At 36.6% G+C, this 14,977-nt stretch overlaps 1 protein-coding gene across 1 annotated transcript in view; it reads left to right on the top strand.

Annotated features, from left to right (window-relative positions):
• Positions 1 to 14,977, top strand: part of FYCO1 (FYVE and coiled-coil domain containing 1) — a 49,723-nt gene that overhangs the window by 17,238 nt on the left and 17,508 nt on the right. Inside the window, exons 9-14 of the mRNA XM_015823030.1 lie at positions 471 to 563; positions 4,209 to 4,327; positions 6,596 to 6,763; positions 9,960 to 10,109; positions 12,902 to 13,104; positions 13,774 to 13,915. Coding sequence (XP_015678516.1) covers positions 471 to 563; positions 4,209 to 4,327; positions 6,596 to 6,763; positions 9,960 to 10,109; positions 12,902 to 13,104; positions 13,774 to 13,915 — 875 coding nt within the window. The remainder of the gene's footprint in view (positions 1 to 470; positions 564 to 4,208; positions 4,328 to 6,595; positions 6,764 to 9,959; positions 10,110 to 12,901; positions 13,105 to 13,773; positions 13,916 to 14,977) is intronic.

Genomic DNA, 14,977 nt, shown 5'->3' with positions numbered 1-14,977 from the left:
AAGATGGTCAAAATGATAGCACTGATTTTTTGGGTCCTCAGATTTCATTTGCTAACATGACTATGATTTCCCTGTCTAAATATAGACACTACAGGTAGTCCTTGTTTTCCAACTGCCTTGTTAGTGACCAAGCAGAGTTAATAGGGAACATGGAAGCAAAATCACAAGCATGGTCACATGATGCTTTGTTTAACTACTGAGTTAAAAATGACAACATCACGGTCACAGGATTTTCCACTTAATGATTGTGGCACTTAATGAAGGTCAATTGTGCTTACTGACCAATCCCAGTTGTGCTCACTAAGCAAGGACTGTACTGTAAATCTCATTATAGAAGCTTTTGTTTGTTGTACTTGTAATGATGACAATTTGCAAGCCCATCCCTAGTTGGTCCCTGAAATCAACAGAAAACTACATAATTCTTGAAAAAAATTGTTTTATTTGTTCTGTTTTAAATTTTACCTTTGCAGGCTCTCAGTGAAGAATGTGAAAAATTAAAGGAAGAACTTGAAGAACAGAACCGACAGGCAAATGCTGCAGAAGAGGCACTCAAGGAAATGCAGGTTGAAACTTTATTTAATTAAACAAGAAACTCGCATAACCTTCGAGTCAATAATTATTGATATTTTAAGCATATTGGTTATCCAGTAGGAAGACTCCCTAGTAGTACAATGAAATCTTAATTGAATACCCCCTCTTGCATTAAGCAAACTGAGGATACAAATGGATCAGATTTTTGTCTGGACATCTACCCCCAAATTATGGATACTGCATCCAACATAGTGTGGATGAGGCAGTTCAGTTTACATGAATTTGCATCACCTCTATCATTTGTGCCATTACTCAAATATCATAAATTGGATAAATAATATAATTTACCCTTTAACAGACATCTAGTCTGCCAAATTAGTTTCATTGTATTCTCTCCTCCACTACATATTTTTGATTCAGTAGTAACTAGAAAATATATTTCAGGGTTTAAAAGCAAAGAAACTTAATCTGATTTTGAAATTTTCGTGTGGCAGGTAGAACATGATTATTGTCCAGAAATGTATGATACTTTATACTGTGTGCATTTTTATGGTTTTCCTAAAGTTTGCCTGTAAACTCTTTGTAAGCTGCATCAGTCTTGTACATTACTTTCTTAAGAGAACAGATCATATATAAACTAATTCTAAATTTTAACTGATATCCTGTTTCCTGGCAATAACGAGACCAAAACTTTGGAAAGCCAGAGAGGCAAGGATGCAGAATTCTTCAATGCATGGTTCCTAGAATGCACGTGGTTCCTAGAATCTCTACGCTTTCCTGGGAGACAATTACTAACCTGTGAATTGCTTAGATCAGGGCTTTTCAACCAGTGGTATGGGTACCACCTGTGGTACATTGGCACCTGACAGGTGGTACACGACCATCCTAGAAAAGGGGTAGCGGGGGAGGAGAATGAGCTGAACCGGTGGCAGCACCGCACAAGCCTGAGCGAGAGATGGCTGGAGCTGCAGGGCTGTCAGGGCTCAGTGGAAGCACCAGGATCAGTGCCGCTTTCCAGCTGATCGGTGCTTCTTCAGGGCTGTCAGGACTCAGTGGAAGCACCAGGATCAGCGCCAGGCTCCATCTGGAGTTCGGCGCTGATCCTGGTGCTTCTGCTGAGCCCAGAAGAAGTGCCAATCAGCTGGAATGTTGCAGCATCTCCGGGGTCTTGTGATTTACATTCAGATGCTTGGCAACTGATTCATATTTATGACGGTCACAGTGTCCCAGGGTCATGTGAAGTGACCAAAACCTGCTGCAACCACCCAGCAGACGGGGGAAATAAAAACCAAACACCCCCCCACCCCACCCCCACTGCCAATCCTCAACAGAAATGCTCACAACAATGAAAACCTCGGACAGGAGGAAGAGCGCCGCCGGGTGGGCAGGCAGGTGTCTTGCTCAGCTGTGGCTTGGGGGGCACTTTTTTCAGTGCCATTGTAACTTCGAACAGTCATTAAGCGAACTGTTGTAAGTCGAGGACTACCTGTACTTTATCACTTTTTTCCTTTTTTTTTTTTTGGTCATCAAGTTTTTGACACCTTGCTAGGCGACTGGTGGTACTCGGATGTTGCCATATCCTAAAAGTGGTACAATGGGTGAAAAGGTTGAAAAGCCCTGGCTTAGATCAAAGTTGTGGCAGTCTTTTGAACAATGTAGAAAAAATGCTTTTTATTGCTTTAACACAAAAAAACAGTAGAAGAAAGAAAAACAGAAAAAATATAAATTATAACAGCCGACTTAATAGCCAGCCATCAATTCTCCAATCTACATCTAAAAAGCTAGACACAACAGGCACTATATAAAAACCACACACAAAACAGCCCAAAGCAGACAGAGAAGTTCCCTGAGGATGGACTCCAGTACCAGTCCGAAAGCTCGGAAGACAAAACCTCTAGTCCTGATGACCGAACCAGATTGGATCCTTCATAATTTATAGTATTGTAAATAGATGTAAATAATATGCATGTAGAATATAGTACAGAGAAAATTCCTCTAAAACGTATGTAAAAATGCCTGTTTCTAAACAGCATTAAGCCTGTTCCATACAGATCGATATTGGTCAGTCTTATTATTACAGTATGTTAATAAAGAACCAATTCATAAGCAGAAAGTAAACAAGTAGAGATAGTCTTCATTTAGCAATCATCTGAAGTTACAACAGACCCTCCAAAAGCTACTTATATCTTGGTTTCAATGTTAGGCCTCTGCAGCACCTCCGCAGTCATTCACCCTTAGACACACTACAGACAGTTGCACAAAGCCCACTGCTTGAAAACCAGGCTGGGCAAAGCTGGGCATGCTTGCTTCCACTGCACTCAAACTACACACTTACCTCCACAACTGGCAAGCGCCATTTTTAGAGTAGCTACAATTCATTGCAGCCACTCTGAAAATGGCGATTGCTTCTTGGATGCAGTCATGTGATCTACGGATGCCAAGGGAAGGAGAGCAAGCTCTATCATCCCTTGGCACAGCTTGTTTTCCTCCTCCAACACGAGCTTTGTAACTTGTAGAAGGATATCTGTAGTATAATAAAAGATAAATAAGCATTATAATCTGTTTTGCTATACTCCATTGCTGATAAATCTATGGTTCTTCATAGAATGATTCCAAATGTTTGGTATATAATTTAAAATGCCCAGCTTAAACAGTGTGACTCTGGGTTGCATGCAGCATTAAAAACAATTAACCAACCTTTTATACCGTAACACATTAAGCATTAGATAAAGTATCAAAGATAATATTTGCAGCTCAGGGTTGAACTGTGGGGTTCTTGGTGCCCTCTGAGATTGCTTGTTTTCTTGTAACTATTTCATTACCAAACAAATCATCATTGCTAGAAGAGAGTAGGGTTTGCTCTCATTTTATATACAAGGAGATTGTCCTATCTGTTGATGAGAATGGTCTTGGTGGTTCCTTGATTAGACTGTTATTTATGTTAGTTGTTTGCCTGAGTTGATTGGGGTATTGTTTACTTCTTAATTGTTGGTCTTTTTATTTCTTTTTTTACTTTTTGATTGTCTCTTTTGAATGTACATGTTGTTTATCTTTATGTGCCTGTTGATGGCTGATTTGTCTGAGTGTCAGGCTTCTTGGTCTAAGATACAGTTTTTCCCAGCTGAAACTTTACGTCTGTCCATGTGTTGTGAAATTAAGGAGTTTTCATCATGTCTAATCAGTGCTAGTTGGTGTTCATGGATGTACTCAGCTAATCTTCTACTTGTTTGTCCTAGACAGTGGCTACAAAAGTGTATGTTGCAGATGACACTTATTTTTCTTTCTAGGGTTCTTGGGTGTTTTGTTTACTTAGGATGTTTCAGAGGGCTTTGGTTGATTTATGTGGTTGTAAGTCTTTTGGTGATTTCTGAAATGTTTTTAATATGTGGCAGTGTTATATTCTTTTCACAGTTGTTCATTGTGCTATATTGGGTTGAGTGGTCAGGCACTTTTTGATAAAGTTACATGGCTGTCCATTTTGTTGGAAAACATTGCATAGATTATCAACTTAATATATCATCAAAATTGTTCTTCTTTGAACATCCACTTGGTCGGTATTTACTATCGTTCCTTAACACCATGGAAACCCTAAATTGTCTGTTTTATTATTTGTTTATTCCAACTAGGAGATTAAATAGAGCTTGATTTCTATTCAGTTAACAATATCATTTTGCTAGGCTGTGAAAAGAAACCTGCATGTACAACTGAACCTTTCCATGGATCAAGTGACTGAGTACAAAGCAATCCAGCAAAAAAAAGATGAAGAAATTGCAGAACTGAAAGAAGATCTTAAAAGGTTGGAGCTTAACTGAAATAATTTCAGTCTTGAAAGGGTATATAAATATATAGAATGAACAAATATTATAAATAAATGTAGGGTTTCCCCCCCCCCCCGGAAGCATTATAATGCAGGGATTTAAAAAGTGCCTTCTATTATTTGTATTGCTCTTTTATCATGGGCAGTGATGCCAATGGTGGCCAAGTGACTGGGAGAATTATTTTGCTCTTCTTCACTGACCCCACAATTTGTATCAAGGGGGACAATAATATTGAAGATATTCCCCTCTTGGTCTTTGCGCTTCCAGACATCCACATTCTGTGTTTGTCAGCAGATCTGATTTATTTCCAGCTGTGATACATCTCAAACCATATTTTGTGAGTGCTAACGTTACTGTGAAGAATGTAGGGGCAACTATTTTTGTTTGGTGGAAATTCTTGTGACTTGTAACTCCTTAAATCAGTCCTTTTCCTATCATAATAGAGGATCAGCTACTGTAGTATCTTGCAGAGAAGCTGTTCCTTTATAGTTTTTTTTTAAAGATAACCAGACAATTTTGCCTCTAGAGTTTGAAAGCTCTTCCTCTCCGTGGCTACTAATCTGGTAATGGAGAGATCCCCACATCAGTGCACATAATGTGAACTGAAAATGTGAAAGGAAGACAGAACGCTGATTGAATGCTGATCTTGCACCTTTCTACAAGCTGCAGGAGGCAAACTCTCAGTTCATAATGTTTTCAACATTTCAAGAGTCAGATGTAATAAAAACCACTGAGGGCCTGTTTAAATGTAATTTGGAGAAGTAGAAATGGCATTATGGTATTATGAAAGTGCCAGGCTTGCTTTAAAGAGCTTCCTGCAATTGCAGTGATATACATGTACATATAATACGTGTTTTACTTGATTGTATTGTACAATTGTATAGGTAGTCCTCAACATAGAACATACAGCCATACCTAAGCCCAAATTTTCTTTTGCTAAGCAACAGAAAAAGCACACTTAGCAGTTTTTAAGTGAATGTTCTTCCATTTACGATGTCTCTTGCCACATTTGCTAAGGGAATCACTGCAGTTATTAGGTTAATAACACAGTTATTAAGTGAATCTGGCTTCTTCAAACATCTGAATTTTGATCATGCCATGGTAGTTAAGTGTGAAAAATATTCATAAGTCACTTATTTCAGTGCCATTGTAAGTTGCTAAACGAATGGTTATAAGTTGAAGATTGCTTGTATTAATTTTGTTATATTTGCAAATATTTACTTTGCTCTTTATTCAAAAGTATAGCCTCTAATGTAGATATTGATTAGAATGAACACAAATAAAATTAACATGAAATTATAAAAAACACAAAAATAACCTCACCATAAGAAAAAAAAATAAAAAGTGAAACAATAGCACCATTTTTATGTGAATGCAATATATTCATCTAATACATGTCTAGATTAGATAAACAGTTTATCAAAACATGTAGGCTATACATGACTACCACAAGAGTTATATTAAGACTCGGTTTTGGTGAGATGGGCAGCCACATAAATATGGTTATGAATAAAATAAATTAATAAGCAAGCAAGCCAGGACACAGTGACAGAAATTAATGGTTCTGTTTAGCAGAATAAGGAGGGAGACAAAATCAGACCTAACAAAATTAAGGTAGGGTAGTATGCTGTCAAGTGATACTTTGTGCCCTCCCCAACTTAAAATCAACCTTTGCATTACCTTGTACAGAAGAGTTCCCTTTTATATACACCTTTTGTTCAGAACACAAGAGAATTTTCTGAGGCCTCAAAGTGGTGCCCAAAAATCTGTTGTCCTTCTTAAGGATAAGAAATTTTTAAATATTGTTTACCAACTGCAAATTGGTTTCAAATGGAAATCAACTCTGAGAATTCCCTTCCAGCATTTCTTGAAACTCTGAAAATGATAATTCAATATAGCTGCAGAGAGCCAGGATAGGCAAAATTGCTCTTAAGTGGGTGAGGTTAACTCTGTTCTTCAGGTTGAAATCTATTATCAATTACAAATATTTAGTTTTGATCTGCATTCCGATCTCTATGAACGTTTAAATTAATGTAAAGTATGACTGCTGTTTCACAATATCTATTTTAAAAAAAATCTAGGTTGATAGTTTGACAAATTTTTTTTGAAAGAAGTTAAAGTCTTATCTGCTAGATTCATTTTCATATTTAGTGCTCTGTGAAGATTAATAGTATTATTTCTAGTGTTAATTGTGGTCTGGATAGCAATAAAAGCAATTAAGGAAAATTGAATATGTTTTTGAACAGAGCCCAGACAGAAGTCAGCAGAACAAATGAACAAATTCAAGACCACTGTGATAAATTCAACGAGATGAAATCAGAGCAAGACAACAATGAGGCCAAGTTACTGGCTGAACTGGATGATCTAACTAAAACAAAGAAGTTCTTAGAGGAAAAACTAATTGAACTTCTCAGGTTGGTAGATTTATTTTTAGATAACCTCATTATCAAGTGGAAAAAATCTTTTTATTTTTTCTCCTCTAAATTTTACTGCTACAGAATTTAAAGCCATATTTATGGTTGGCAGTACCCCACAAAGTTATCTTAAAAATCTTCAATTCGGTATATTCTAAATATATTGTATTCTTCTCTGCAGCACTAATCATGCGTTTTTGTCCATTTGGAATTCTAGAAGGAACAATATTTCTCCCCTTTTTAACCAGGAACTATGTTATCATTCAGGAACGGAGTTTGCTTCCAGGCCTTCAGAAGTCCTAATTTATTCCACAACTCTCTATCCAATTTCATATTCTGGCATATGGCAATACCACATTTTTTATTACATTTTCCCAATGTTTTTGTATTAGGAGAATCTAGGTGAGTTGAGGAGATCTGAGGATGAAGTGGTTATGGAGACTGTTTATTTGGATAATGTTCTATTGCAACAGCAACACAATAGTAGTTTTTTGGGGGTGTTGCTTTGGTTTGCTTTGTTTAATAGAACAAATAATAAGAGAAAAATAGAATACAATAGAACAAACATAGTTTCCTATAGATATACATTGAAGTTTATACAACTGTTAGGATAAAGGATGTCTCCATATTCCATTGTAAGTGTGCTTGTTTAGCAACTGTTGGAAACTACAACAACACTGAAAAAGGAGATTTATGACTGATCCTTGAAATTGCAGATGTTCCAGCTCCCTCTGCAGTCATCTAATTTTGATTTGGGTGCTTGGCAACTGTTCTGCATTTATAACAGTCACAGCATCCTGCAGGCACGTGATTGCCATTTGCAGTCTTCACAGCTGACTCCTGATAAAAAAAGTCATTGGGGAAGTTGGAGGAAGTCTCAAATCATGGTCACGTGATTTCACACTTAATGACTCGGTGATTTTCTTCACAGCTGCATCCAAAACTGATAAAATTCAGTGCAGTCACACGATGTTTCACTTTGTGACTGTATTGCTTAGTGATGGAGTTGTAGTCCATAAGAGAGGTTGTCTGTAATCCACATCCATAACCAATTCAGTCTTAAGTCATAAGGAACATCAATAACTAGTTAAGGAGAGAAGCAACCTAGAACTAAGGAGAAATTTCCTGATAGAACAATCAGTGGAACAACTTGCTTCCAGAAGTGAATGCTCCAACACTGGAAGATTTTAAGAAGAGACTGGACAGCCATTTGTCTGAAATGGTATAGGGTTTCCTGCCTGAGCAGGGGGTTGGACTAGAAGACCTCCAAGGTCCCTTACAATTCTGTGATTCTGTTATTCTATCCCTTGGAGGTCAGTTGGGCCATTAATTTATCTTTCTAGTGTTGAAAGATTAGCCTCTTAACAATAAGGGCATAGGGAATCCATTTCTGTTATCCAGCCCATCAGTTTCCATATAACAGACATATAGTACAAAATAATATGAACATCCAAAACATATTACACCTTATCTCAAACTGAAAATATGCAGTATGAATACAGTTAATATGCATATCAATAACACTCCTGGGGCTAGAAAATATTAATGGAAACATTTTGTATTTTCCATTTTATTGTTACATTTAAAAAGCAACTCATATTTAAAACTTTGCACTGACCAGTCTGATTATATCAAAAATTCAACAAAGCAAAAGATTGTGATGTAGTCAAATGCACATATCAGCCCAAATAGACTCTTCTCACTTGTTCTTTACTGACGAGACGAAATTAATATTGTTGAATCTGCAAATACATTGTTTTGTTTTAAATCTAAAACGGAAGAATTTATTTGCAGACTCAAGAATATTCATTATCTTCTTCTTATGCATGTGTAATTGATTGGAAGCAATATAACCTCTATCTGGTTGTGGAATCACACTCTGCACTGTTGACTAATTTTTTCATCCTATGTTTGACTATTTGTTAAATCCTGTGGTTTGTGGGTGATAGCTTGACATTTAAAGTTTCAGAGAAAAAAGTGCTGCTTCTCTGATAATATTTATTTAACATTAGACCCAAATGCTGGCTGTCCATATGCTTGTAATAAGTTAGCTTCCTTGGGTGTTTGGTAGCTTTGTTGTCTGGTTCTATTTTGTAAATTTATTCTTCTGTGTTCTTCTATGTGAAATTCTGCATAAAATATTTGTCCTTTTTTGGATTTTCTGAATGTTTGCCATTCATTATTATCAGAGCCTAATTATGTCCTATTGATATATAAAATGAATCTGAATGAACAGATCACCACAAATTGGTGCTGGTTTGTAAGCAGAGTCATCCAATATGCAGTGCGCCATTGTGAAAAAGTAATTACCCCTCTAGATTTCATAGCTGATTGTACCATTTTTAATTGCAGTAACTGCAGCCAAAACTTCCTGAATTGTAACAGATGATCAGTTTATGACATTGCGTAGGAAATTTGGCTAAACAAACCAGAAGGATTCTGTTATTGGTTTAACAATATGTTCACGTGGGAACCTTGGGTCATTATACTCCTAATCGCCCAAGATATAGACTAGAGTTTGGTTTTGGCTAATGATTGTAACATGTTGAAAGAGGCTCAAAATGCCGGTCCTAGTTTACACATAATGTTCATCACAGAATCATAGTTTATTATCTATTTCTGCTAAGGGAAAAAAACAAAGAAGAATTAATGAGCACTGGGTGCCACTGAATTTCCTTGTTCCCTAATGAGCCAGAATTCTGTTTTTGTTTATTGATATGAACATGTGTGTGTGCGCGCACGTGCACGTGTGCATTTGTGTATCCATTTTATTATTACATTTCTCATATGCTGAAAAATAAAGCCTCCCTCAAGTCAAGCTGGACTTTTGGTAAGTTCATAGATATCTCATAAAGTTTGCTTTGGTTGCAATATGGAAATAGTTTTTCCATTTTTTTTTAATTTTCCAGACTAGGCAATTACCTTCATATTTCTTCATTCAAGAACTAACCAGATACAAACTTACTTATGTTTTTAAAACCAACTATGACTAGCACATGCAGCTACTTAGCAGAACTTTTTATATACCACAAGGAATAAAAAAAGCAAGGTAGCCTCTCAGGACTCCAACCAACTTTAGATTTATCAGAGAGTTCTTAATTGAGAAAGTGAATTTATCCTATAGGGGACCAGGCTTAAGATTTTAAAACACAAATTATCAAATGACAAATTATTTTTCCATATATGACTTTGAAAGGGACAAGGATGCTCTTTGGCAGAAATCAGATGCTCTGGAATTCCAGCAGAAGCTCATAGCCGAACAAAGATGGCTTGGTGATGCTGAAGTCACTTGTTGTTTAGACTGTCAAAAAGAATTTGGCTGGATGAATCGCCGACATCATTGCAGGTCAGTATTTTGAGGGGATTGAACAAATATGAGCACTGTTGACTGGTCTGATGTTTAACAATCAGCACAATTTTCCCAGGCCTATTTTATAATATTTTTACACATATTTTGATTTGTCCCCAGTTCCACCCAAAGTACTATTCAAAAGATATTTGGAGTTTCAGTTCTAGAGGTTGTAAGAAAGAAAGAAAGAAGTATCCTCTTAGGTTCAGATGTCCATGTTTCGTTTATGCTTCATGAGAGGAGCTTTGCTCATAATGTATATACAGTATGGCTAAAAGTGGAAACTGTCAAAATCTCCCTACAGTATGTGATAGGGTAATACAATTACTGTCTTCACAATGAATATTCAAGGAAAATATGTGATTCAAGGAACAGCACATACTTTGCATTAAGAAAATCTCATTTTCTATTCTAAAAGTCTTCTATGGATGTACTGCGAAGCAATGCGGTCATGGATTCTTTGGCTAATTCTGGATATATAGACATGAACAGGTTGTGACATCGAATTAGACCATGATTTCAACTTCATCTATAGTCACATCCCAGTTAATGGAGTGTTGGCTATCTCTTGTGAGATGCCCAAGCTTTCTTGTTAGTTCTTTTGCAATGCTGTATTAGGGTTCCCTGGTAGAGATACTATTGAACGAGGTATGCCAGGTTTGTGTATTTTGGGGCATCCATAGAAGCATGGGAGGATAGGTGTGTTTCATCTGCCACTATTCTTTGGTAATTTGGCCTTTCTTAGTGAGGTCACTGGGGGTTCTCTTGATATGGTTGCCTAGTTTTTGAATTCTATTGGTGTTCACAGGGAGGTATGAGTCTTTGTCCTCCATATTTCATTTGATTTTTGTTTGTATTGTGCTCTGTCCACAATCACTGTGGTTCGGCCTTTGTCTGCAGGGCCAAATCCAAAAATGCCAGGAAATTTCTAGAAGCCTGGCACTCTGACAAATCAGTCATCAATAGACACATAGATATTAACAACATCTACAGATTATGCAAAAGAGACAGTCAACCAGCCCCAAAGAGAAAAAGACTCCAGCACCTCTCCACCAATAATCAGCACTCAGTTCAGCATGGATGAATTCCAAGGTCAACGTCAGACCAACAATCAAATAAGCAATATCCCAATCAAGAAACTGCCAAAGAGCCATTGGTAAATAGCTCAACCAAAGAATCCCTAAGACCGCCCCTACCCACCCAGACAGGCAAGAAACCAGAATATAAACAGAGAGCAAACAGCACTCTTTACTAGCACTGATGATGTTACCTAGTTAGGGTAACGAATTGTCTGCAAGAAAACAAGCTCAGAGAGCACTAAGGACTCTTCGTTTCAATCCTGAGCTACAAATATTCTCCTTCATTGGAAGGCAAAACTGCATTCGCAGCAGCATGGTCAAACTCTGACCTTTTGTATATGTGTCACATACAAATAGATGGGGGATCCAAATATACTGCCATGATACCTGTACTTTTCTTAACCTTTTGCTTAGATAACATAAGATAACCTTTATTGTCATTTTTTTACTGTGGGCACAACGGCACACATCAAAAATGAAATTTAGTTGCCCGCTCTCAAAGTGAAACACATACATGACACACACCTAAACATACTATAAACAACATATGTATAGACCCACACCCCTCCATATACGTAGCAAATAAATATTAAATACTGTTCATCTTGAATATATAACGGAAGGAGGAAGCTTGAGAGTTCACAAGGTTAATGCTGTATGGAATGAAACTATGGCTGAATCTGGATAGATGGCAGTGTCATTAAACTGAAGGACTCTGTATTCTCTGTGGATTATTCTTGGGCTAAGACAGTAATTTAGCTGAAGTGCTGAGTTATTTGCATCAGTTGCTTACTTAGAGTCAGAAGTGCAGTTTCCATACACACCATCCCCAATGTGAAGCTCTTTAACAAGGTTTTAGTGATTCAGATCAAAAGAAATTGTTACTATTATTTTATTAAGTTATTACTAAGAAGTGTTTTATCAAATACAAGAAGATGTCTGTGGGAAGAGGTCCATCTATTATATACTCCAGAACCTTCAGTAATGTTGCTTTACTTTGAATTCAGTATTTGATCATACAAGAAATCCTCAGCTTACAACCATTCATTTACTGACAGTTTGAAGTTACAACAGTACTGACAAAATGACTTATGGCTGTTTTTCACACTTATGACCATTGCAGCAATATTTTTGCAGAGAGTTGTAGCAGATTTTGCTGTGTGTAGCTAGCCTATATGTATTTCTGTAAGTAGAATTCTCAGTCATCCTGTTCAATTTTTAAATGATAAAATGACAATATTGACTGTTATTAAAACTTGGCAAAAATGAATTGGTTTAGATTTTGATGTACATATGCATAGATGTTTTATTAGGAAATCACGTGTAGCAGGATGTCATCTTTTATTTGATGAATTGAAGAGAAGATTCAAGGCAATGTTATTAATCAACTAAAAGGCTTTAATTGCTTAAACTAGTCCTAGAACATCAAATTGCATCCTGAATTTAGTACAATAATACAGTTCATTTCTCAATAAAAGTGTAGAATGAAAGAAAGAAAAGATTAACCTGTTAAAAATAATTTCTGGTTGCTGTTAATATTTGATAATAAAATAAAATATTTTTTCAGATATAATTTTAATATTTCTAATGATTTCAAGGGTATCTGGTTTTAGTACTATAGTACTATTAAGAAAGTAAGTTTTTTTCTGTATGGAAAATTGTGTCCCATAAGTGCTTAATTTTAAATATGTTTTTACTTTGTTTTTTAAGAATGTGTGGCCGCATTTTCTGCTATTACTGCTGCAACCATTATGCCGTTTCAAAGCAAACTGGAAAGAAAGAACGCTGTTGTCGAGCTTGTTTTAAAAAAGTGACTGCCAATCCTGTTGATTCTGAATTAAACTTTACACCAGAAGAATCACCATCATCAAGTCTGCTGGCCTCACCATTGTCCCTGGTCCGCAAAATTTTGGGTGAGCTTCAGCATTTTTTTCCAAATTTACTGTGACTTTACAAAAACTTCAGATTAGATATTACACTATTTTTTGGTCAGCTTGTTAAATAATCCAGGACATATTTTTCTAATTAGGAGAATCTAATGAGGAAATTAGAAATATCCTGTGAAACTGGGATGGTGACATTCTAGAATGATCTATTTTCTTTGCTGTCCCATCTTTCCCCACAATAGTGCAATGTTCACTGTGATGGAAATATGTGCAAAAGAGCACGTAAAGCTTCTGGATTTTCTTTCAAATACATGTTTCATTCGTGTTCAGGTAATTTTGTAGGTATTAGAACTTTAACAGTACATATGCAGCACTCAAAATCCAACAAAGCAGTAGATTCTCCTTCAGCTCAAAAATCAGAACCTTTCTTTATGGAACTTTATGTGGATTAGGCAGAAATGGATGCATGCTGTATGCTACTAGAAACAGACACTTTTTAAAACATCTTGGAGGCTGCCATTCTACATGTAGTGGTGACTTTTTGGAGTACAGTACAGTACATAAGAAATGTCTATTGGTGAAATATCAATGCAATTTGTTTAATGTCTTTTCTGGCAGCCCAAGCCTACAATTATTACTTTTTGTGTATTTCCTGCTACATAAATAATATTTTTTGTATCTTCTCCTTTGGCACAGTTACAAACGAAACCTCTAAGTCTACAGATGATTCAATATTTGATATAATAACAGATGAAGAAGTGGGTCAAATACAAGAAGGTGACTCTGCTCACAGCAAAAATCAAACTGAAGAATCTCTGGATCATGATGTTCCTGACTTGTGAGTAAATATAGAATGAATGATAATGCCACTGATTAGAAGAAAAAGGTTGTGCATTATATATAATGGAAAGGAAAAATATTTATTTCACATCCAAAAATCAAAAACACTGTAGATTCATACAGAATATAATTATAGAGGGAGATGGCTTTGGCTTTCCTTCAGGATTGTAAATGCATACATTCTTTCAAAATAGGCACTCAAGAAAATGGTATTAGGGGAATTTGTTCCAATTCGCACATATTGGGGCCTGTTGGTAAGAAAATCAAGAATCCAGTTGCACAAAGGAGTGTTTAAGCCTAAAAGGCCCAGTTTGTCTACTAGATGCTGGGGAATGATTGTGTTAAATGCTGAACTGAAGTCGACAAACAACAAACGCACATGAGTATTTCTTTCCTCTAAGTGCTTCAAGCTCAGATGGAGAATGGAAGAATTAGCATCCTCCGTAGAGCAATTTGGTCAGTAGGCAAACTGAAGCGGGTCTAATGTTGCCGGGGGGCTAGATACAATAATGTCCTTTATCAGCGTCTCAAAGTATTTCATAATGACGGATGTCAGTGCAACCGGACGGTAATGATTGAGGCCTGTAATTGTGGACTTTTTCGGTACTGGCAAGATGATGGCTGTCTTAAAACACGATGGGACCACTGCCTGCTGCAATGGGAGATTGAAAATATCTGTGAGAACACAAGCCAGCTCATCTGCGAATTCCCTAAGAGCATGTCCAGGTCTGTTATCTGGGTCTGCTGTTTCCGAATGTTAACTTTCTGCAGTGTTTTCCGGAGAGAGGTGACATCAAAGCTTAGCACTTGCTCGTCAGGATGGGGCACAGCTTTCCTAGCAGGAGTTTGTTTGTTTGTTTGTTTACTTTAATTTATATCCCGCCCTTCTCCCGAAGGACTCAGGGCGGCTTACAGGCAATAAAAACGGAACTATACAATAAATATCTAAAAACAATTAAAATATATATTAAATAAGCCTGTTATTTTTAGAAAAGTTATAAAATCCCTATTAAAATCCCTATACAATCCCCCCCCTAGGCCAATCCCGCTTGATGGAAAA

Source organism: Protobothrops mucrosquamatus, unplaced genomic scaffold, assembly GCF_001527695.2.
Source record: "Protobothrops mucrosquamatus isolate PMUCROS unplaced genomic scaffold, P.Mucros_1.0 scaffold_177, whole genome shotgun sequence".
In the NCBI taxonomy this organism is placed as follows: Eukaryota; Metazoa; Chordata; class Lepidosauria; order Squamata; family Viperidae; genus Protobothrops; species Protobothrops mucrosquamatus.
The sequence above is the reverse complement of the archived record's forward strand: the minus strand, read 5'-3'. Positions and strand labels throughout refer to the sequence as shown.